The sequence below is a fragment of the Sus scrofa genome, chromosome 17, assembly GCF_054392235.1.
Source record: "Sus scrofa isolate SSC_HxYL_T2T_F1_AM1 chromosome 17, Sscrofa_HxYL_maternal_Yorkshire_Landrace_v2.0, whole genome shotgun sequence".
In the NCBI taxonomy this organism is placed as follows: Eukaryota; Metazoa; Chordata; class Mammalia; order Artiodactyla; family Suidae; genus Sus; species Sus scrofa.
Window position 1 is genome coordinate 11,839,158 of NC_139399.1, and position 26,072 is coordinate 11,865,229.

The following is a 26,072-nucleotide window of genomic DNA, read 5'->3' on the forward strand; positions in this document are numbered from 1 at the left end:
CCTTAGAATTGAAAGCTCCAAATTTCAAGACTTAAGCCACAAGATACTTTTTTTGCCTGAATCTACTTAAGAAGAGAGTCATTTTACTGGAATTTTTACTCTATTAAAATAATAAACATTCAAAATGAAAAGTAAATCCCATAGGCCTTCTTATTACAACAGATAAACAATTACCAGCATTAGTTATGAAGATGATATGTTTGAACAACTTTTAAAAGAGAGATACACATAAGTTATAGTGTGGTATCTTTCTCACTAAAGCTTTAGATTTTCTTTTATTATCTCACTAAATTCCTAGCTTGGAATCAGAAGCCTCTCTTCTGGTTGCCTTCACTGCCACCTGACCCACACTCAGTATCCCTTTGGCTCTTTATTACATAGTTGCAAATGACCTTTTCATCCATAAGCATTCATTTATTCAGGCAACAAGACGTTACCAGGCCTACTTATCTATGCCAGGCACTGTGCTAATCACTGACTGAGTTCTTATAAAACTAAGAAACATTGCCCCTCCCAAGTAATTCATGGTTAAATGGCAGAGACAGATATGTAAACAGGTAATTGCAGAACAGTGTGAATGGGGGAAAAAGAGTGCAAGTGATAGACTAGGATATATAAGGAAAAAAGTAGGATTTATCTAGGGTACAGGGTTGATTCTCAAGGAAGGTGTATTGTCAAAGTCTAAGATACAAGGGATATGATTCATTAGGATGGATTTGGAATAGCATCTTGTACAGTAGAGAGGGTGTGGCAGCAGAAGTTTTCTTGCAGGTCACTTTCCTAAGAATCTGAGTATAAGAATCACATTGAGGAGTTCCCGTCATGGTGCAGTGGAAATGAATCTGATTAGGAATCATGAGATTGCGGGTTCGATCCCTGGCCTCGCTCATTGGGTTAAGGATCCGGCATTGCCGTGAGCTGTGGTATAAGTCACAGACACAGCTCAGATCCCATGTGGCTGTGGCCATGGTGTAAGCTGTAGCTCCGATTCAACCCCTAGCCTGGGAACCTCCATGTGCTGCGGGTGTGGCCCTAAAAGGCAAAAAAAAAAAAAAAAAGAATCATATTTATCATTTGTTATGAAGCAAAGATGCATCTCCTTGGCAGGAGCTGCAAAGGTATCAGGACTCCCCTCCAGAGAAACTAAAAAGCTAAGCAGGAAACAGAGGTTGATCTAAAAATATTACTGGAGTTGGCCATTGCTCAGAGAGACCAGTACAGTTCCCAGAGCTCATCCCAGGCACAGAGAAAAATTTGACTCATTCTTGTTTTTATCAACAGGTTATGACTAGACTTTGGTTAGGATTAGCTTAGTTGGTTTCATTAGATTCTAGCAGTAGACAACCTGACTTTGTTGATAACTAGGAGGCTGTGTAGTAGACAGAGTCTAGAATGAAGCATCAAAGAGACTGGGTAAATAGCATCTTAACACCCAGCACTGTTGTGGGGAACTCAGGACACACTGTAGTTCCAGGGAGCTACAGATCAGAAGGTCTTAGGCACAGGCTGACAGGTAGAAACTCAGGTAATGAAACTGGGGATGCATTCTGATGATAGAAATTAAATCAGGAGCTCAGCTCCTGATCTCAGAACAAGACAGACTATACCACCCAAATCTCTGGCCTTAAAGTATGTGGATACCCTACCTTGGGACAGGATAGTTTTGAGAGACAGATGTGAAATGACCACAAATAGTACTTAAATATCTTCAACTTTAGATGGTTAGAGGAAAAGGAAGTCAAGGACACTATTTTAGTACCAGAGTTCTCACAATAAAGACTCTGGTTCTTATAAAACCAGGGGAAACATGAATTCAGGATATAAAATATATATATTTATGGCCATGCCTGCAGCATATGAAAGTTCCTGGGCCAGGGCTTGAATCCAAGCTATAGCTGTGGTCTACATCACAGCTGTGGCAATGCCAGATCTTTAACCCACTGTACCAGGTTGGGGATTGAACCTGTGCCTCCACATGGACCCAAGCCACTGCAGTTGGATTCTTAACCCACTGCGCCACAGCAGGAACTCCAGGGTATAAATAATATCAATTGTCTTCAATCTCTTTAGATGTTTTAATTAGAGAAAATTCTAAAAAAACAAACAAAGCTGTACTTCATTGTTTGATGTGCTACTTATTGCCTAACAAAAATTATTCATTTAAGACCCTCAGTGAGTCTGTTGATAATAACAAAAGGAAAACAACAAAGAAAGGCAGGAGTACATGCATAGAAATGATTTCCACTTATTTAATAGGCCATTTTTAAAATTACAGTTGATTTACAATATTGTGCCAATTTCTGCTGTGCAGCAAAATGACCCAGACATACATATATACCCATTCCCTTTCTTTCTTTTTTTTTTTTTCTTTTTGTCTTTTTAGGGCTACACCCACGGCATATGGAAGTTCCTGGGCTAAGGATCAGATTGGAGCTGTAGCTGCTGACCTACACCGCAGCTCATGGCAATGCTGGATCCTTAACCCACTGAGTGAGACCAGAGATCGAACCCACATCCTCATGGATATCAGTTGGATTCGTTGCTGAGCCACGATGGGAACTCTGCACATTCCCTTTCTTATATTATCTTCTACATGGTCTATCCCAGGATATTGGATATAGTTTCCTGTGCTATACAGTAGGACCTCATTGCTTATCCATTCTAAGTGTATTAGTTTGCAGCTGCTAACCACAAACTCCCAGACCATCCAACTCCCTTTCCTTCCCCCTTGGCAACCACAAATCTGTTCTCCATATCTGTGAGTCTGTTTCTGTTCTGTAGATAGGTTCATCTGTGCCGTATTTTAGATTACACATATAAGTGATATTATATGGCATTTGTATTTTTCTCCCCCCCCCCTTTTTCAAGGCCCTCACCCTCAGCATATGGAAGTTCCCAGCCTGGGGGTCAAATCAGAGCTACAGCTGCTGGCTTACACCACAGCCAGAGAAACTCCAGATCCAAGCCTTGTCTGCAACCTACATCACAGCTCTCAGCAACTCTAGTTCCTTAACCCACTGAGCAGGACTAGGGATCGAACCTGCATCCTCTTGAATACTAGTCAGGTTTGTTTCCATTGAGCCACAACAGGAATTCCTGTCTTTCTCTTTCTACTTACCTCACTTAATATGATCATCTCTAGTTTCATCCATGCTGCTGCAAATGGCATTATTTCATTTTTTTATGGCTATAATAGGTCATTTTAAAGAGATAACTTCAGAAAAGAAATGGAAGATAGAAACTTTATATTGTATTTACTTCAGAAAGATACTTCTTAGAAGCTGGTCATACTTCTGCTGCCCTCCACTTCTTAGAGGCTGTTTCTCCTTGCAGCCATTGTAAGTCTACAGTTTTTCTCTTTAATATTTCTTAACAATTTAAAGGCTGTTCCTTCCTCAACTCCCCAAATATTTGTTTTTTAATTTGACTGTCAACCTATAGAAATTAAGAATTTTTTCTTAAATGAATGTGACTGTATAAACTCTTGTCAGTCTCTTCCCTGTGGTTCACAAATGGTCTAACTATACTTTACCACTTTCAAAAGGATTTTTTTTTTTTTTGGTCTTTTGTCCTTTTTAGGGCTGCAACTGTGGCATGTGGAGGTTCCCAGGCTAGGGGTCTAATCAGAGCTGTAGTCACTGGCATACGCCAGAGCTACAGCAATACCAGATCTGAGACGCGTCTGCGACCTACACCACAGCTCATGGTAACGTGGGATCCTTAACCCACTGAGTGAGGCCGGGGATCAAACCCACAACCTCATGGTTCCTAATTGGAATCGTTTCCGCTGCACCACGACGGGAACTCCAAAAGGCTTATTTTTTAGGTACAAAATATTAGATTGATAGTAAAGATTTTCATTTTAGCAGTTAATGGTTTAATAATGAAATGGATGTCAGTCAGGTGTTTCTGCTTTCTGGTTAACTTTCCCATTCACCTTAGGTACATTATACTTATGGATGAGTTTTAACTATATTGGCAATTTGTGATGCAAAAAGTATCATTTACAGAACCAGTACATTTTAATGAAAAATGTTTAGGTTAATTTTAGGTTTTAGAAATGAACTTTTTTTTTTTTGGATCAGTTATTTAATTAGGTTCTTTGTAAGCAGTTTGGAATACCAAGTTGTGAGGATAATTCCATTTTGTGAGAGCAGACGCAGAGGAGAGGTAGCCTTGGAGCTGAGAAACAGCTTTGATTCATCACAGAATTTGTGAGTTCACAGATTTCTGATCAACCTTGTGCTGTTCTGTAGTCTTGTATTTCTCTTTCTCCACATCCAAGCTCTCACCTTCCTGGTGCCTGGGCTTATGTAGCTTCTTCTGCTTAAAGTAAGTGTCAGTGAGATGTCCTGGGATTTTCGCATCACTGGTATCAATTTTGGTGGCGGTGACAATGACAAATTTCTGGTGTGTTCTCTGCAGAGGAACTCAATTGAAAGGTAGGGCACCAGTCTCAAGTAGCGAGCCACTGCTCAGCCACTTCAGGAAAATGGCCCTCTTGCCTCCGTGGCGCCCAGTGAGGATGATCAGAATGGTCCCAGCAGTGATGCTCACCTGCAGTTTTTCTCACATGCTTACTGAAGGGTTTTTGGCTTGACTCAGCAGCTTTCTGGGCACATTTTCAGTAGGATGATATCTAGGCATTTTGTGAATTTTGACCACTTGGGTACCACCATTCTTGTCACCACAAACTGGGTTTGTGACAGAAGCAAGAACTGTCACCTTTTGCTTTTGATACTTGGATTTAGCTGCCAAATACTTGCTCTTGTCCAAGGCATTTCTGGAATACAGAGCCAATCAAGAATATCTACCAATTTCTCTGACCACGACAAAGTTTCGGCTGTAGTGAGGCTTCCCCTTCTTAACCTCCTTATCCTTTTTAACCATGCCACGAGCATCAGCTTTCTTGGCTTCAGGCTTTTTCTCTTTCATATCTGGCTTCTCAGCTTTTTCACTTACCATCTTGGAAAATGGGAAAGAACTAGAAACTGACCTTTAAAAGATAATATTGGATTTAGATGAGCAAGAAAGGTATTAAATAAAGTAGAATGGCCAGAGACTACAGGTGTACTTAACCTGCTTCTTGTAATAGAAGGATTATATCCACAGATTCACGCCAGTGTGCTTGAGGAAAATGGCTGTATTTTGTTTTGTAAAAGGTTCAGAGCATTAACATGATACAAGATCATTGTCATTGCCAAGAGGATTATAAACCTGTTTGAGTATCATTTTCCACCTTTTTATATTTTATTCTTATTTCTGAGTGTTCCTAATAGGGATGTTAAAACTTGGAAAATTTAGCGTTTTAAGACTTTGTAAAGTTCAAAAGCAAAGCTGGGTCTTTTAAAGATCTGAGTTCCTTCTAGCCTTTGGTGGTCAACTTCCTGGAAGTTCTAGCAGGTCAGGTCAGGTGTATTGCTGCTCCTTGTCAGCCTCAAAACACTATAAAGCTTAACTTGATTAGAACTGTACCACAGTAAAAATGATTCTTCATCCATGCCATTAGAGCATTTAAGAAAATAGTCTATTCATAAAACTTCAGGGAAAGAGGCATGTGGTTTACTGAAAGGTTTGAAAGTACTTAGACATAATTAAAATAACCAAGCTTATTTAGTTATATTTGTCCCTAAAGCAGTTTTAGATAATCTTCCAATTGACTATTTTATAATTAATTCTTTTGTATATAGTAGATACACACCAAGTGTCTTATGAATGAATAAATGAATTCACATTAGCTCATTTGTTTATGTTAAATATTCATCTTGGAAACCAAAAATAGTTAAAAGATAATGCAGATAATAGAGAGTTTTGTCCAATACCTTTTGAGTTTTTGTTTGGGGATTTCTGTTTATGCTTCTGCTTGCCCAACAAATTTTTAATCTTTGTTTGAGGCTCACATTTATGTTGTTATTCTGATAAAAGGGTAAAGACACAAGAGGACCAAATGATCTCTAAGGACCAGTCTAACTCTAAACTAATTTATTTTCAGTGAACAAGGGAGACTGGGTAAACACCCAGTCTTGATTTGTGGTGGAAGATAATTATCAAAACCAAGAGCAAACATTGCATTTAATGGCAAGTCATTAAAAGTATTCTCTTCAAACTGTGAAACAAGACAAGAATACTTAACATTACTGATATTATTCAATATCATTTTTTAGAAACATAAACCTTTAGTAATTAAGATAGTGAAAATCAGGTATAAATATTAAAAAGTACAAGTTACAACTGTCACTATTTTCAAAGAACTTATAATTATCTACTTAGAAAACCCAAGAAAAAGGCTATTAAGATTAATAAAGGAATTTAATAAGGTTAGTTGGATACAGAGCAAATATACTAGAGTCAGTAGCTTTCCTATTCTTCAGAAATAACCAGTTGAAAATGTAATAACAATAAAAAGTTCTATTCACTGTTACACAGAAACTATGAAATGTATGAGTAAATCTTCCAAAATTATTTAAAACCTGCATGAGAAAACTGTAGAACTTCACTGAAAGACATAGTTGAAGACTTAGGAATAAATAGATATACGTGTTCCCAGTTGGGAAAAATCAAGTCATCCTAAATTATACCAAAATTCATTGTCCTCCCGGACAAATATCAGTGAGATTTTTAAAACAAAGCTTGATATATTAATTGCAAAGTTCACTTAGAAAATTTCATATCAGTCATCACAATTTTTTTTTTTTTTTTTTTTTTTTTTTTTGCTTTTTAGGGTCACACTGTCAGGATATGGAAGTTCCCAGGCTAGGGGTTAAATCAGAGCTCTAGCTGTTGGCCTATGCCACAGCCACAGCAACGACAGATCCGAGCCATGTCTGTGACCTATACTGCAGCTCACGGCAACACCAAATCCTTAACCTGCTGAGCGAGGCCAGGGTTCAAACCCTTATCCTCATGGATACTGGTCAGGTTTGTTACCACTGAGCTACAACAGGAACTCCACCACAAATATTTTTAAACAATTGATAATAAGATGGAGTCTTGCTTTATCTAATGTCAAAAAACATAATCAAAAGCTATAGCAGTTACAGCAGTATGAAATTTGTGTATGAAGAGACAGATCAGTCAGTGGTAAAGAAAAGAAAATATAAAAACTGGCCCAGGTGTTGATTTCCTTTTCTGTTTTCCATTCTACCCCGTTCTCCAGGTAGATGAGCCTAGGCCTCCCAATTGATAACTAGACTGTTCTAGGATCGGGCCAGTTTACTGTGATTTAATAGGAATTTTTTTTTTTTTTACTTTTTACCAGTTCATGGTTCATTTGAGCAGTTCCAATGTTGTGTTATATACTGTGTGATTTATTACACTAAATTAAGCAGAGCCTAGGAAGGAACCAACACAACTGCAGTAGCAGGGAGTCCTTTGAAGCACCCAGGCAATGGTTATCTCTTTTATTTGTCAATGATGTTCTTCCCTCTTAGGGTATATTTGGTCTGGGGCACAAACCATTCCCAAACTCCTCCACACACCTTCTTTTAAGGTGGTAAATAGACCGGTGGGCACTTGGTGCCATTGTCAAAAATGATGAGTATTTTTGCTCAGGCAACAGGAGGAAGAACTCATATATACAATTGAGTTTTAATGAAAACCTTGGGTAGGTTGAAGAGTACAAAGCATTCCACAGTTCTGCCAGTTTTTTTCTTATTTTCTCTCAATGTAGGATGGACTAGAGGCAAAAACCACAGGCTATTACTATAAAATTTTAGGGAAGTAGTGAGTGCTTAAACAAAGGTAATAGCATCGGGTAGATTGTGAGAAATTAGAGGGAGAACAATAGGCTTTGTTAATTGATTGTTAGTACAAGTTAGGAAGAAGGAGGATTTGTCAGCATTAGCTTATGGAAAGTGGATCAGATTCCCACCTGCAGTGGCCAAGCAGGTTTGGCATGCTGGGACCATGCTTAAGGAAGGACAGTTTGTTGAGAAAACACAGGCATCTCATGAGCAGTAATGGCAGCACCAGCTTGGAGCAGAAGGCACAGATCAAGTCCACATTCAGTCATAGGAAATACAGACTTCATAGGCAAAAACTTGGTTCAGGATGTTAGACTGAAGGCTGTCTTCAGACTATGGTGCACAAACAGCAGTTGCTCCCCACTGAATGGGTATCCAAATTCGGTGGAGAGGAATCATGGTTGGTTGGGGCCACCTAGGCCCAAGGAAATGGCTTAGCAAGAAGAAAGCAGAAGAGGAGTTCCCGTCATGGTGCAGTGGTTAACGAATCCGACTAGGAACCATGAGGTTGCGGGTTCGAACCCTGCCTTTGCTCAGTGGGTTAACGATCCGGCGTTGCCGTGACCTGTGGTGTAGGTTGCAGACATGGCTCGGATCCAGCGTTGCTGTGGCTCTGGTGTAGGCCGGTGGCTGCAGCTCCGATTCAACCCCTAGCCTGGGAACCTCCATATGCTATGGGAGCAGCCCAAGAAATAGCAAAAAAAAAGACAAAAAAAAAAAAAAAAAAAGCAGAAGAGTAAACTGTGGTCACAGACAGGACTGGTTTCCCTGTCCAGGAGGAAGAAGAATTCCCTGGGGTATGTATGTAGAAGGAGACCTTCTGTTCTACCAGGATGATTGCCATCTTTCAAATATGCTTTGTAAACCTAGAATGCTCACATCTCTTCCTGACATTAAAATTTCATATTTTCTTCTTCCTGAAGCCTCATTATTAACATCAGTCTTTTCTGTTTACTCTAACTTGACTCATCCCCTTTTCCATGGTTATACCTTTTGCCTCTCCAACTTGAATCTGTCCCTCCTTATAGATTGTATATTTCTTACAGGCTGAGACTGTGTATTCTCCCTGTTATATGTGCCATTATTTTTAATTTTTTAATTGACTACTTGTGTAATGTTTTGAAAAATCTTAGTCTTTGGAGGAGTGAAAAAAGATTAATCATTTGTCTGGCTTTTCATTTAAAAGGTGTAACTTACAGGAGTCCCTGGTTAAAGATCCAGCATTGTCATGCTATGGCTAGGTTCACTGCTGTGGTATAGGTTTAGTTGCTGACCTGGGAACTTCTTCATGCTGTGGGCATGGCCAAAAAAAAAGGTGTAACATAGAAATACATAATGTAGTTTCCTTACTGGAAGTTCTTATAGTTTGTTTTGATACAACTTCTCAAGATATGGGATGTTTAAATAATTTTAACCATTTGTACATAATCTGAATGACTTAATATTCATAGAAAAGGCAATAAAGAGATTAGGCTTGTTATCCTAAATAAGAATTTTTTTCTAATATAAAATAATTTTTTTGTTTTTTGGTCTTTTTCTAGGGCCGCACGTGCAGCATATGGAGGTTCCCATGCTAGGGGTCTAATCAGAGCTGTAGCCAGCAGCCTATGCCAGAGCCACAGCAACGTGGGATCCGAGCTGCATCTGCGACCTATACCACAGCTCATGGCAACGCCGGATCGTTAACCCACTGAGCAAGGCCAGGGATCGAACCCGCAACCTCATGGTTCCTTGTCGGATTCATTAACCACTGAGCCATGACGGGAACTCCTAAAATAATTTTTTGAAATGTGTGAAAATATAATTTTTTATGGTTGATAGTCATGTAAATTGCTATAAAATCCCTGGAGGTAGTTTGATAATATGTATGAAGTAGTCAAGTCTACTGGAAATTTATCCCAAGGAACTATTTGTAAATATAACTAAATATTTTCAAGGCTGGGCATTATAACATTGTTTTGAGATAGTAAAGTACTATGAATTACCTAGTCAACCATGTAGAATTCATTAATTGTTAGAATATAAACATTTACTATGTAATATTATATAGTTATTAAAAATGATCTAGTAGACTGTTTAGTGACATGGAAAAAGGACCCTGATATATTAATAAGTAAAAAGGATCAGATCAATGAACAATATAGTATTACCCCATTTTTTGCCAAAATAAACAAAAATAATTGTATGTATAAATTTTAAAATTCTGCCTTATAAATTGTATGCAGTAACTATGCGTGGTGTTTGTACTCAGGGAAAAAATTGTTTTATTAAAAAATTTGTGGGAGTTCCCACCATGGCAGAGCGGAAACGAATCTGACTAGCATCTGTGAGGATGCAGGTTCAATCCCTGGCCTTTCTCAGTGGGTTAAGGATCCGGCATTGCCGTGAACTGTGGTGTAGGTCACGGACATGGCTCAGATCCCAAGTTGCTGTGTCTGTGGCATAGGCCAGCAGCTGCAGCTCTGATTCGACCCCTGCCCTGGGAACTTCCATACGCTGCAGGTGCAGCCCTAAAAAGACAAAAAAAAAAAAAAAAAATTTGTGGAGTTCCCACTGTGGTGCAGTGGGTTAATGGTCCAGTGTTGCTACAGCTGTGGCACAGGTTGCACCTGTGGCTCAGATTTGAGTCCCTGGCATAGGAGCTTCCATATGCCATGGAAGCCATTAATTGTTATAGTTCAGAGAAAATAAGTAATAGTGAGAAATTATTACTTGGAAAACCAAAGAGTTACCCTTCCTCCCATATACACACACTCCTGATTCTGTTCACCTTAACTTTTGGCAGAATTCAGAATGACCATGGTAGATAACTCTACTGCAGTGATCCAGAGTTAGCAGGGTTTTTTTGTTTGTTTGTTTTTTTAGGACTGCATCTCCTGTACATGAAAGTTCCCCAGCTAGGGGTCTAATTGGAACTACAGCTGCAGGCCTCCACCACAGCTGTGGCAACACTGGATCCAAGCCACATCTGCAACCCATGCTGCAGATTGCAGCAATGCCAGATCCCCTGGAGCAAGGCCAGAGATCAAACCCACATCCTCACAGAGACTGTGTTGGGTTCTTAACCTGCTAAGTCTCAACAGGAACTCTCAGTTAGCATTTCTAATATAAGCCCTGCCACTAAATGGTTTCCTTAGTGGTCACCATGAACAGGCTCTCAGGGTTTCACTTTCTTCTTTCAGAAAATTAAAAAATACAGTGAGTAGACTTCCACTTAAATAAATAAGCCCATGTAGAGAGTACATAGTAGACATTTAGCAAGTGTTGGTATTCCTTTTGAAGAAACTGTTAGCTCAGAAATTTGATGTTCTCTGAGACTAAAACTAAAGAAATAAATCACAAGTCCTTCAAAGTGCCAGTTTAAAGTCTTCAAGACCTTAATGATATTCACTGTAGGATCTTTTGAGCATTAGTTCATTTTGTGCATAATATGATTAAGTTCTCCAGAAGACAATATTTTCATACTTTTTCAGTTACTCTGTTAATTCACTATCAACTTAGTTGAAAGCCTTTATCCTTTAAGAGGAGATGTTACTTCACACAATCCAGATTTATTTGTTTTCTTAACTTTAGGTTGCTGTTGGCAGAACAGACATTGAAGACTTAGACCTCTATGCAACATCTCGTGAAAGGCGATTTCGTTTGTTTGCTTCTATAGAATGTGAAGGGCAGTTATTCATGACTCCGTATGATTTTATTTTGGCTATTACAACAGATGAGCCCAAATGTAAGTATATTTCTTAAGCTATCTCAATAATTTTATAAGATTTTTTCTTATATGTAGTTTGTAAAAATGTGAAGCAATTTGTAAGTTTTTCAGAACAACTAAGCAGGTAATATGGCATTTCAAAGGACACTATGTTATCCAAAGTTACCATACTGATATTTTTTATAAACTCCTACTGGTATCTTTTCTCTTTTTAGAAATTTCGGTTGTTCCCTCTTTCTCAGTACATCAAACTAAATATTGCCTTACCTTTTTGTTTTTTTGATAATTCATATTTTCCATTTAATCACATCATGAACTACCTTACTCCTGCTATTCTTTTTAATTGGTTCTTATTCTGCCAAGTTAATTCTTATATCTGACTTGAACAGAATAACTCAGAGGACTGGCTTTGAAGTTAGACCTGAATTCTCCCTGTATCTCTTCTGAATATGTCATGATCCCTGTAGTGTAAATATAGGTTAATTGCTTCTCACCTTTCATGTGTTAGACCAATGATTCCCAAACTTTTTGGCATTATGAACATCTTACAAAATCTCTTTTAATATCTGACCTTGTAGAAGACATCTGGATTCTCATATCTGCTTTTGTGTTCAGTTTGTTGCAGTGTGTTGTTTTTCAGGAAGTATATGAACAAAATCTGCCATGCAAATATAGAAGGAGGAAAAGGGAAGAGTATTCTGATAGCCCTTTCAGTTAATTGTAGATATTCTTCTTTGGTGCTATATTAGTACTTGTCTAGTGGTAGTTCCTTTTTTTTTTTTTTTTTTAGAGGGCCACACCCATGGCATATGGAGGTTCCCAGGCTAGGGGTCAAATCGGAGCTGTAGCCTCTGGCCTGTGCCACAGCCACAGCAATGCCAGATCTAAGCCTCTTCTTCAACCCACACCTCAGCCCATGGCAATGCTGGATCCTTAACCCACTGTGCGAGGCCAGGAATTGAACCTGCATCCTCATGGATGCTAGTCAGATTCGTTTCCACTGAGCCACAGTGGGAACTCTTAGTTTATTAAAGTTTAATTGCAATGTGGACTCTGAAACTTTTTCTCATATCTTTTGTCAAAATCCATTGGCCTACATTGCACTTTGAATGTATCTCTTTTTTCCTCATATAATCTTGTAACATCAACTGGAAAATGTTGGTTCATTATTATACAGATCTTCCAAATGTTAACATATTTCATTACACAATATTTTTGTAAAAAATCACATTCACTAATATTGTCATAATCTTATCAGAAAAGTCTTTACTTAATGGAAGGCTGTTAAAACTCATGCTGCATACAAGTTTTCCAAAATTCTGATTTTCACATGAAATCTCAAATGTTATCGTTGACAACAGATTTTATCAGTTGTTTTCTTTTTTTTTTTTTTTTTTTTTTTTTTTGCTTTTTAGGGCCACACCCACGGCATATGGAAGTTCACAGGCTAGGGGTCGAATCGGAGCTGTAGCTGCTGGCCTATGCCACAGCCATAGCAACGTGGGATCCCAGCCTCATCTGTGACCTACACCACACCTCACGGCAACGCCAGATCCCTGACCCACTGAGAGAGGCCAGAGATTGAACCCACATTCTCATGGTTTCTAGTCAGATTTGATTCCACTGCACCACAACTGGAGCTCCTGTCAGTTGTTTTCTTTAAGCAAGAAGCTGACTGTCATTTGTAGGAAAATCTGGGCCAAATACTCAAGTCTAAATAACCATAATTTGCCTGGCAATTGTTCTTTTAAGTAAAAATTGGATTCCATGAAAAAAGGAACTAATTCAGTTGACAACGCAAATAATCACACAGTGCTTTTTCTCAAAATAACCATAGTACTTTGGAATGCAGAAGTGCTTTTGTGCACACTTCCCATTTTGTCTCAGAGAATAGTAAATGACATGCTCGAGGACAACTGTACAGTGCCAGGCACTGTACTAGGCACTGGAGATGCAGTGGTGAGGAAATGAAGGGTGAATGTCCTCCACCCTCATGGTGCTTACAGTCTGGCAGATGAAGCCAACTCTGACCAATGAAATTTACAAATAAACAACAAATTTTAACTGTAATGCGTGTCATGAAAGAAAGGTTTGTTTGTTTGTTTGTTTGTTTTGCCTTTTGGTGCCACACCTGTAGTATATGGAGGTTCCCAGGCTAGGGGTTGAATCAGAGCTACAGCTGCTGGCCTACACCACAGCTCATGGCAATGTTGGATCCTTAACCACCGCCCCCCGCCAAGGGAGGCCAGGGATTGAACCCACAACCTCACAGTTCCTAGTCGGATTCATTTCCACTGCACCTCGAAGGGAATTCCATGAAAGAAAGTTTTTGATGCTCTGAGAGTATATTTTTTGAGAAGTGACCTCATCAGGTAGCTCAGGGAAATCTTCCTTGGGGAAATAAATTTCAATATGGAATATGAATTGTGAGTAAGAGCTAGGTGATTGGGGAGCTGGGAGTAGAGAATTTCAGCAGAAGAAACAGCATGTACTGAGGTACTGAAGGAACATGATGCATTTGAGGTGCAAAAAAGAGATCTAGGTGGCTCTAAGTGCAAAGAGCAAGAAGGAATATGTTTTATGGAATATAGGGATTTGGGTAGGGCCAAATCTTCAGAGTCTGTAAACTGACATTAAACATTTTTGTTTTTATCCTAAAAGTAATAGAAAAGTCATGGTAGTGCCTTAAGCTGCAGCAGAATTTGATGTATTAAAAAAAATTAAACTGAGTAAATTTTAAAGATTATATTGGCTTTATTCAGTGATTCATGAGTTGAACAACATTTAATCTAGTAGATAGAAAGGAGCTCTGACAAGCTGTACAGAATGAAAGGCTTTTTATAGGCAGAAGGGCTCAGGAACAAGAAAGTTATATTAGGTAAAAAAGCAGGTTGGTTATTGTGAAATTACTTGCCTCTAGGGGTCTACCAGGCAGTGCTAGTGCTCAACAGGCAATTCCTGATTGACTGGTTCAGATTAGACATCTGAGAGCGTTGACACTGTAATTAAGTTGTCTCTGTTTGGTGACGTGGGGCTTAGCATAGGCAACTCCATTTTGGGCCTTGTCATGTTTTTAGCAGGTGCATACCATGATTAGATTGTATTTTGAAAGATCTTTCAGGATGGAGATGGGTTGGAAAGGGCCAAAGTGGCCATCAACAGATGAGAGAGGAGACTCTTGTCCAGGTTTCGAAAGCTTAAGTGGAGGTGGCAATGGTGATGATGGAATAATGAGTACTATGGCTTCTGGTTGGCTTAACTGCGTGGATGGCAGTGGGGACTGGGTTTGAAAGGAAAAAATCACAACTTCAGTTTTGGACGTGATGTAGTAAGCAGAGATATCAATGAGAGTAAGATCTAGTTCTTGATCATTAATTTCATTTCACTGAAAATCATTGTACCAAATAATTAATTGTTTGATAATCTGTTTAAAACTGTTAAACAGATGTCTTAAGTGTGGGTAGAACAATTATAGCCATTTTTTTCCCCTCAGAGACACGGTTATAGCAAAACCAAACCTTAAAATAAATCTTTAAGTTCCAGTGTATAGCATGATGGCTGTAGCTGATAACACTATATTGTATAATTGAACTTTGCTAAGAGAGTAGATCTTAAGCATTCTCAACTGTGATGTGAAGGAAAAATATATAAAAGTTTACAAAATTCAGCCTTTGGTAATTTGAAAAAGTGGTTACTTCACAAATTAGCTTTAATGAATTAATTTTTGATGATTTCAGTTGGAGATCAGAGGGAGAACTGGGAAGAGGTTATGTGTTTGGGATTCATCTGTACATGAGTGGTAATATATGCAGTGTGTGTGGATGAGATTCCCTAGGGAGGCAGTATGGTATGATAATAAAAGTGCAGTAGTGACACAAAAGGATAGTAGTGACACAAAAGGCCATTTTTTTTTTTCAAGAATTTTAAGACTATAGTAAGAACTGTATCTCTCTATGCTCCTTTGGCCCCCCTCTCTTCTTTCCCTCCCTCACCCTTCCTTCAGGAAATATTTACTGAGGAGTCCTCTTGTGGTGCAGTGGGTTAAGGATCTGGTGTTGTCACTACAGTGGCTTGGGTCACTGCTCTGTCGCGGGTTCAGTCCCTGGCCTGAGGACTTCCACATGCCATGGGCACAGAAAAAGAAGAAAAAGGAGAAGAACAAGAAAGAAAGACCTATTTATTGAGTACTTCCATATGCCAGATAACCATATTCTTCATTGGAATTAGTTGTTTTTGTATTTTTTGTTCTATAATATTGTAAGTTTCCTGAGTATAGGGACTTTGTGTATAGAAAAAACTCTTACATGTAAGTTGGCATATATGTATTCCATACCTTTTTGTTTAATCGATTTTGTACCATGTGGATTTTTTAAATTTATTGTTAGTACAGACTTGGTAAAAACTAATAAGATATCTCTTAGAATGTCATATGGTACTTTTGCATCAAATTCTATTATTGTTAAGCATATTTGAGAAGTTATTCTTTAAGTGATACTTAATAATTTAAAATTTCAGTTTGAAATTTTTAAATTCATTATTTTCTTTAATGAACATCAACGTATAGCCTAAGAAATAAAATATATCCAAAAGAAAGACATCTCTCTTCACCTTATTTCTATATATAGTAACTTCATATGAAATAGGAATTTAGAAAATCAGAAAATCCTTTGAAGAACAATCTTAATGGCTCTTTAGTTTTATGAAAAAAATAAAAGCCAGTAATACTGAACATGGTGACATATCCGGCAGAATGAATATGCCTTTTGTGAGTAATTGACCCTGGAAATCTCATAAACCCTACAGAACTCAAGAGTGTGTCTGACTTCCTTTTCTGATAAATAGCTTCTAGACATTGCATAAGAGCATGTGCCTGTACTTTTGCACCATTTACTTTTCTTCTTTTCTTACTGCTATCTTGCAAAAGCAACAGAATAACAAATGTTAGTCACATTGTTATGTTCACTTTATAATGGAGGGTGTCTATAAAATGAATGTGTATTCATATTATATACACAAGTATTATAGTTAGGTTAAATGCAGGATTCTACCTTATTGATGTGTGACTTCAATCACTTGATTACACATTTGCATTTAAACTCTCTTGGATAAAGGAAAAATATTTTAACACAGAAAAGAAAACTGTCCTCACAAAAATCAGTTTGCTAAATTTTAGAACATTGTTCTTCCTTTTTGATCTTAAAATGACTTATTACATTGCTTATAAAGGAATTATATAGCAAAAAATTGCCTATCCTATAATCTTGAATTTTATATATTAATTTACATTAACTGTGGTTAATTGTACAGAAATAGTCACATTACCACGTAGAAAAATTAATGATTGTCATTACTGCAATGCAGCTGAAATAGCTGATGTTTACTAGTTCCTAATGCAGCTAGCTGTATTGTAAGATTTAATCACATACGAACCTGGAGATAATTTTTGGACAGCCATTAGATATTCACAGTGTTCAAATTTGAGCAGAGAAACAGCAATATTAATTGTGCGTTAATTTTAATATTGGAAGATTTATGGTATTTGGGATCTTCATGAATGTGAGGAGAAATCAAAAAAAGAAGTGATATCAGGTATTTTATTCAACTACAACATTCTTAGGGGAAAAGCATGGAGAACAAGCCAAGAGCCTCCCTGTCACATTACCTGTACTCTGCATCTCTTTTTCTCTTTGCCCTTATCCTTCTTCTTTATGCTAGAGAGATCATGGATAACACCTTAAAATTATTTCTCAATGTTAATATTTTATATTCTAAGATCAGTATTTAATGAATATCATCACTTGTATTTTAGGCCCATAGTCTGTTTTGCATGGAGTGAGTTAACTTACTTTATAAATCCAGAAATCCCCAAAGTAAGATAATGATTATGGAAAATGTGTTTTCTGTTCCACTGATATTATTTATTATAAACAGCTTATAGTACATGAAACAAATATATGAACTATAACATACATAGGTCCATATCTTGAGGTTAATAAAAATTTTGTTTTTTTTGATATAGAAGTTAATGTTATGAGTTATGATTCTAGATGGTTACTGAATTTTTGTAACATGAACTATTTATAACCTAATTTTTTTATTTATTATAGTTGCTAAAACATGGAAGTCACTTTCCAAGCAGGTAAGTTAAAGCCCTTGGTGTGCATATTTAGGCATACTGTTTTTTATAATTATATTTATGTGATATATACCTACATAAAAGTGATTTATTTATATACATAAGATATATAAAGCAAAACTCAAGATTATTGACAAATGTTACTAAATTAAATATTAAAAACTTTGGCAGGCCAAAAGGCAGTATCAATGATGCTAAAAGGCATATGACAGATGGAAGAATATGCTTGCAACATATTATCAGAAAAGGCTAAGCATCTTGTAGTCATAAAGAACTCCTGTAAATCAATGTATAAAAAAGATAATAAGAAAAAAATAGTCAGACATAGCCAGAAAGGCCAATAAATATGTGTAAAAGAGTTCAGCCTCACTAATAACCAGGGATCTTCAGATTAAACTAATGATATGGTACTATTTCACATCCATAAGATTATCAACTTCCAGAATCTAACAATACCAATAATTAACAAGGACAAGAAAGGAGGAACCAGGTGACAGTGTCAACTGATGTATTCTCTTTGGAGAGAAATTTGGCAGTATCTATTACGTAGCAAAAATTCTACTTCTGGATATATATATATATATAAATATTTTTTTTTTTTTTTTGTCTTTTTACCTTTTCTAGGGCTGTTCCCGTGGCATGTGGAGGTGTCCAGGCTAGGGGTCTAATCAGAGCTGTAGCTACTGGCCTATGCCAGAGCCACAGCAACGTGGGATCCGAGCCATGTCTGCGACCTACACAACAGCTCACTGCAACGCCGGATCCTTAACCTACTGAGCAAGGCCAGGGATCGAACCTGCAACCTCATGGTTCCTAGTCAGATTCGTTAACCACTGCACCACGATGGGGATTCCAACTTCTGGATATTTTTACAAGAGAAATAGTTGCATGTTTATACCAGGAGTCCTAAAAAAATTAGAAACAGTAGGAATTTTTTTAAATTAATGTAAAAAAATTAATAAATAGTTGTAAAATGGTATATGAAAGAGTAATATAGAGATAAAATGAATAAAATCATAAGAGCTATGAGTATTGGCATGAATAGACCTAAAAAACATAGAATTGAGTAAAATAGAAAATTGCAGAGTAATACAAACTGGCCTTTCTCTCTTTTTTTTTTTTTTTTTTGGTCTTTTTGTCTTTTCTAGGGCCGCTCCCGCGGCATATGGAGGTTCCCAGGCTAGGGGTCTAATTGGAGCTGTAGCAGCCGGCCTACGTCAGAGCCACAGCAATGCGGGATTGAGCCGTGTCTGCAACCTACACCACAGCTCACGGCAACGCCGGATCCTTAACCCACTGAGCAAGGGCAGAGATCGAACCCGCAACCTCATGGTTCCTAGTCGGATTCGTTAACCACTGCGCCAAGACGGGAACTCCCAAACTGGCCTTTCTTAACATGCAAAAACCTTTTCCAGTGGTCCATGAAGTCAAGACTGTTTTCATAATATTACTGAGAAGATGCTTGCTTTATTACTCATTCCCTCACAAGTTCCCAGGTAATCTTGCAGAGGCTGCATAATGTGTGATGACATCATCAGTCTGAGAGCAGAAAGAGTATATGCTTGTGTATTTTTGTTTTAAAAATGTATTATTTCTACTTCCTCATGCATTAAATATTGCTTTATATAATTCCCATAAGCATTATATCTGTTGGGGCCATAATTTTTACGAGAATGAAGAGTAATATTTCAGAACTGCTGATACAGACAACTGCAGTGTAGCCATTAAAATGATAATGAAGAATATTTGGTGGGAAAAATATGCTCATGATATATTAAGTGCAAAGAGTTGTTACAAAATAATATGTAGAAAATAATTTAGTATTTGCAATAAGAACAAAAAATATACAATATAAATATGCCTAGATAGAAATTAGATTAAAAGGATGTTAAATGAACTTTCACTTGTGGTTCACCCCGGGATTATAATTGGTTTTAATTTCCTACAGTTACTAATTTTCATATAACATATATATTGAGTATGTAATTTTTAAAATTATACTCATCTGTGAAAATTGTATAAATCCTTTAAAAGACATTACTAATTCTAGGTAAATTAATTCAATCTAGCAAATATTTATTTAGCCCCTACCTAAAAGACTGCAGTATAGTTCTGACACTCACCACCCAGAGCTAGCATCAGATCTGAAGGATTTAAGGACCTAGTCCCCAAGAATATTACCCTCATTTCAGATGCCAGCTGCAATTCAAGGGTCCCAGACCACCCATACTGCAGACCAATTTCTTATTTCCCACAACCCCTCTTGGTTTGGCAATGTTAGACTGACTCCTAGAACTCAGAAATGTTCTACACTTAAAATTACAGTTTATAATTATTACTATAAAGGAGCAAATCAAGGCCAGTCAAATGAAGAGACACAGGGCAAAGTATAGGAGGGTTCTAAACACAGCTTCTGTACCTTCTTCGCAGGGGATCCTGTTATGTCACCCTCCTGGCACACCTGGCAGTGTGCTCACCAACCTGAAAGCGCCAGTCGAGAGTTTTTATTGGCAGTTTCATTGCATAGATGTGATCGATTGAATCATTGGCCCCATGATTAAATTCAATCACCAGTCCCACTCTTCTCCCGTCCGCAGAGGTGGGGCTAGTGCAAAACCCCAGCCTTTGAATCATTGTGTTGCTCTTTTTGAAGGTCAGCTCCCATCTTAGCCATCTTTTTAACTTAAACTTTGGTGAGATCCAAGAATATAGAGAGTCTTCCTCCCAGCAACCAGGGACCAAAGCCAATCAGATTTCTTTATCATATGGCACTAGTACATGAAAGAGACTAAGATAGGCACTGGGCATGGCCAGAGAGATCCCCAGCCTGAGTGGAAATAACAGGTTTTCTGTGGGGTTTTTTGGGCTTTGCCCACAGCATGTGTAAGTTCCTGGGCCAAGGATCAAATCTATGCCACAGTTGCAACCTGTGCCACAGCTGCAGTAAAGCCAGATCCTTAACCTTCTGCACCACAAGGGAACTTCTGAAAATAGGAGGTGTTAATAAAATGTCAAAGTCCTTAAAGGTAACACAAGACAAAGATCAGTTTGTTAACTGGATGATCTAGATCAGAAGGGAACTAAATTATTACAAAAATAAACTGCTTAGAGTCAGTAAGGATCTTGCCAGTTACATACTAAGTGTGTGATCCTGCGTGAGTTACTTCTTTTTTAAAAATTTTTATTTATTTACTTATTTTCACCAATGCCAGATCCTTAACTCACTGACCAGAGTGAGGTCAGGGATCAAACCAGCAACCTCATGGTTGCTAGTTGGATTCGTTTCCACTGTGGCATGTTGGGAACTCTGAGTCAGTGACTTTGAATTCTTGGAGCTCTTTTCTAGGATTGACTTCTGCATCTCTATTTTTTTTTTTTTGTCTTTTTGCCATTTCTTGGGCTGCTCCCACGGCATATGGAGGTTCTCAGGCTAGGGGTCGAATCAGAGCTGTAGCCGCTGGCCTGCACTGAGCCACAGCAACACGGGATCCGAGCCGCATCTGCAACCTACACCACAGCTCACGGCAACGCCGGATCGTTAACCCACTGAGCAAGGGCAGGGATCGAACCCACAACCACATGGTTCCTAGTCAGATTCGCTAACCACTGAGCCACGACGGGAACTCCTACTTATCTTCTTTAAGAGCCCATAAAATGCACATAGTGAAGATTATTTTTAGAATTAAATGAGATGTGTATTAGCCCATTGCCCAACACATAGAGGGCACTCAGTAAAAGGTAGCTATGATTTTGGGGGGTCTTAAATTTTAGCTGAGTTTAAATAGAAGAAATGGAATTGAATACATAGAAAATGGAGAAAGAATGTGTGTGTATTGTGCAATATAAATGAAGGTTAATAAAATGTGCCCATGGGAGTTCCCGTCGTGGTGCAGTGGAAACGAATCCAACTAGGAACCATGAGGTTTTGTGTTCGATCGCTGGCCTCACTAGTGGGTTAAGGATCCGGCATTGCTGTGAGCTGTGGTGTAGGTCGAAGATGCAGCTTGATTCTGATGTTGCTATGGCTATAGTGTAGGCCGGCAGCTATACCTCCGATTAGACCCCCAGCCTGGGAACCTCCATATGCTGCAGGTGCAGCCCTAAAAATTAAAAAAAAAAAAGTACTCATGGAGTTCTTGCCATGGAGCAGTGGCTTAAGAATGTGACTGCAGTAGCTCGGGTCTCTGCAGAGGTGTGAGTTCAATCCCTGGCCCAGTGTTATGGGTTAAAGGATCTGGTATAGCCGCAGCTGCAGCTCAGGTTCGATCCCTGGCTCAGGAACTTACATATGCCATGGATGTGGCCATTAAAAAAATGTACTCAAAATATTTTTTAATCTCCTGCTCTAACAAAAATGTTCATGAGTTTACTGTTTGTTAAACACTAAATATCCCAGCTTCTCATCATTAGTCATTCCTGATTTCTAACCTCTGTGCCATTGCTATCCTAATCAGACACTTCTGTGCACCTGGTGGCATCTGTTACCTGCAGTGCAGAAATAACACCATGAAGGAAATGAAAGCAAGGATTCACAGATGGGCTTCAGGGAGTCTATAAATCCTCTAAAAATACCTCTCCCGCCTTTGGCATCCCAGGGATTCCTTATTTGCTTGCTAACTCAGCTCTGTAATAAATGATAATAATTTAAAAAAAGGTTTATAAATGCCACAGAGATTTTTTAGGTACAGCTACTTTGGGAAGGATGTTTCTAAAGTCTTCTCAAACTTGAATGTGCATAAAAATCACCTGGAGATCCTGTTAAAATTATAGATTCTGGTTCAGTATGTGTGGAGTAAGATCCAAGATTCTGCATTTCCAACAAGTTCCCAGGTGATGATGCCTGGGCTGTTGGGGACCCACACTTTGAGAATCAGTGTGTGTGTATTGTGTATCATAAAGATAAAGATAGTTATAAATGAAGGTTAATAAAATGTGCCCATGGGAGTTCCCGTCGTGGTACAGTGGAAACAGATCCAACTAGGAACCATGAGGTTTTGGGTTCGATCCCTGGCCTCGCTAGTGGGTTAAGGATCCGGCATTGCTGTGAACTGTGGTGTAGGTCGCAGAATCAGATCTGGAAAAGAAGTGGTTTCTAGTGTTTTTTCAGTGTGATACTTAGCAGGCTAATTTTTAAATTTCACATTATTAGAGAAGTTATTACACTAAATCATTTAATAATTTTTCATGGTAACCTAATTATAATTTTCACCTGGTTATTTTTTAAAAACAATATACAGAATAAATTTGGAATTGTTTTAGTATCTGAGCAATGAAATTTTCTACATTTGCCCCTCCTCAGCTTGATTTAAAAAAGAAAGAAAGAAAATCTAGTTGGTAGTTGAAGCTTGTGTTCTCTACTGAATATTTAAGTTAGAAAAAAAAAAATTGCAGCAGTGGCCACCGTAATTCAATACACCATCATCCTGCTTCATCTGATGTACTCATTCTTTGAAGCACTGTTAAAATACTTTTCATTCCTTCCCAATATAATCCTTTGTCTAGTTATTTCATCTGCCACAAAATCCCCTAAATCCCAGAGGGCTACTGAACACGGACAGTATGTGAATGAAGCCCAGTGATCATATCTGACCTACCTTAGGAAGTCAGCCTTTTCCCTGTGGCTTCCATGGCACCGTCCTTGACTAACTGACTCCAGAACTTAAATTCACTGGTTTATCTCAATTATATTATCATATGTGTAATATATAATATATATTTCTTCAGTTACTGAATTTGTCTGAAATTTTTGGTAGCTCTAATTGAATTTAGTGTAGCAACTTTTTTCACTTATTTTCTACATTTGGACTGTGGGCAAATACTGTCTTTTTGTGATTGAATAAACCACAGATATAGAATAGGATGTATACAGCCAAGTCTGAGGTCTTCTACATGGATAATTTTCTTGCATAGGCATTTAAATATTTTTGATCTATTTTATAAAGTAAATGGTTTACCTGTTAATCATTATTATGATACCTATGTCATAGGAATTAAATCAAATGCTGTCAGAAACACCTCCAGTTTGGAAAGGATCATCAAAGCTATTTCGAAATCTTAAAGAAAAAGGTAAGTCAGCTTTAGTATTTATGCATTTTAATATAGACACTAAATTATTTATACTATTTATACATACATATTTTCCTCCTGCTTAAATAATTTTACAGTTGCATATGTGTGTGTACATACAGAAAAAACTGAAAAGAAAAACAGCAAAGTAATAATGGTGGTTTCTTGGTAGTGGGATTGAGGATGGTTTTTATTTTACTTTTTATATACTTTATTCATATCTTTCAAACTTATTGCAACAAAGTTAACTTTTATAGTTAAAAAAAATCCTTTTTAAGCATATGGAGAGGTGTGTGTTCTATATACCCACAGAAAGCATTTTTCAAAAATACTGATCTCCAAACGTCTATTTTTCTTCTTTGCATTTACTTCCTGGCAATTACAGATTTTCTTAAATTTAATCAATATGAAAAACTTATTGGATATATCTTTTGGCTGCAGAGTTTGAACACTTCTTTTGAAAAGAACACTCACTGCAAAATCTACCTGTTTCAACTTACTGTATTGTCTATATATATATGTGTGTGTGTGTATATACATATATATATAACTCTAAGTTAACATGTTAATTCATACATGTCCTTGCCATCAAATTACATAACTTTTATGGCAACCTTCTTTTATAGTGCACTTTTTGTAAATATTTATAGCAGAAACTGATAAAATTGCTTGAATCCTAAAAAGGAATATTTCTTAGAGATGTACTTTTATATTCAAATAAAAGAAAACAGAAAATAAAAGTGTAAAGCAATTATGTAAAGTTACCTTTTTCTTTTTAGCTGGTATTGATTTGAAAATAAAATATTTACTCTAACATGAAGATGAATATTTAAAAGGATTAGTCATAATCCTTACATTTTTATCTAAGTAGAATTAGAAATTCAAATTGCTTCCACTTGGTTCTCATGGACTCTCATGACTTATCTTTAATTTTTGGCTTTTCATTAACAAGGATTTTTAAATCTTTGCAAAATATGGGCCCAAGTTATCTTTAAAATTCTTAGAAATTTTTTTCTGAAAGTTGTTTTAAAGATTGCCATTCAGACAACAGCAGTCAGACAAACAAAAGAAATAAAAAGCATCCAAATAGGAAGAGAAGAGGTAAAACTGTCACTGTATGCAGATGACATGATACTATATGTAGAAAATCCTAAGGACTCAACCCAAAAACTACTTGAACTGATCAACAAATTCAGAAAAGTATCAGAATATAAGATTAACATTCAGAAATCAGTCGCATTTATGTATACTAACAATGAAGTATTAGAAAAAGAATACAGAAATACAATACCTTTAAAAATTGCACCACAAAAAATCAAATATCTGGGAATACACCTGACCAAGGAGGTAAAACACTTATATGCCAAGAACTATAAAACTTTAATCAAGGAAATTAAGGAAGATGTAAAGAAATGGAAAAATATTCCATGCTCCTGGGTTGGAAAAATTATTATTGTAAAATTGGCCATACTACCCAAAGCAATCTACAGATTCAGTGCAATCCCTATCATATTACCCATGACATTTTTCACAAAACTGGAACAAACAATCCAAAAATTTATATGAAACCACAAAAGACCCAGAATTGCCAAAGCAATTCTGAGGAACAAAAACCAAGCAGGAGGCATCTCTCTCCCAGACTTCAGGCAATACTACAAAGCCACAGTCATCAAGACAGTGCGGTACTGGTACCAAAACAGACAGACAGACCAACAGTACAGAATAGAGAACCCAGAGATAAACCCTGACACCTATGGTCAATTAATCTTTGACAAAGGAGGCAAGAACTTAAAATGGGAAAAAGACACTTTATTCAGCAAGAATTGCTGGGAAACCTGGACAGCTGCATGCAAATGAATGAAAGTAGAACACACCTTCACACCATGCATGAAAATAAACTCAAAATGGCTGAAAGACTTAAATATAAGACACCATCAAACTCCTGGAAGAGAACATAGGCAAAACATTCTCTGACATCAACCTTACAAATGTTTTCTCAGGTCAGTTTCCCAAAGCAACAGAAATAAAAGCAAAAGTAAACCAATGGGAACCTAATCAAACTGACAAGCTTTTGCACAGCAAAGGAAACCATAAAGACAACAAAAAGACAACGTACAGAATGGGAGAAAATAGTTTCAAATGATGCAACTGACAAGGGCCTAATCTCTAAAATATACGAACAATTTATACAACTTAACAGCAAAAAAGCAAACAACCCAATTGAAAAATGGGCAAAGGACCTGAAGAAACATTTCTCCAAGGAAGATATACAGATGGCCAACAAACACTTGAAATAATGCTCAACATCCCTGATTATTAGAGAAATGCAAATCAAAATTTCCATGAGGGGAGTTCCCGTCGTGGCGCAGTGGTTAACGAATCCGACTAGGAACCATGAGGTTGCGGGTTTGGTCCCTGC

At 37.5% G+C, this 26,072-nt stretch overlaps 1 protein-coding gene and 1 pseudogene across 11 annotated transcripts in view; one reads left to right on the top strand and one right to left on the bottom strand.

Moving 5' to 3' along the window:
• Nucleotides 1–26,072, top strand: part of MICU3 (mitochondrial calcium uptake family member 3) — a 106,877-nt gene that overhangs the window by 33,011 nt on the left and 47,794 nt on the right. For all 11 annotated transcript variants that reach the window (XM_085002970.1, XM_085002971.1, XM_003359862.5 and 8 more), the window contains exons 2-4: nt 11,316–11,469; nt 17,559–17,590; nt 23,575–23,653. In XM_085002970.1, the coding sequence (XP_084859096.1) occupies nt 11,316–11,469; nt 17,559–17,590; nt 23,575–23,653 (265 nt within the window). The remainder of the gene's footprint in view (nt 1–11,315; nt 11,470–17,558; nt 17,591–23,574; nt 23,654–26,072) is intronic.
• Nucleotides 4,090–4,965, bottom strand: LOC102161130 (large ribosomal subunit protein eL6 pseudogene; annotated as a pseudogene).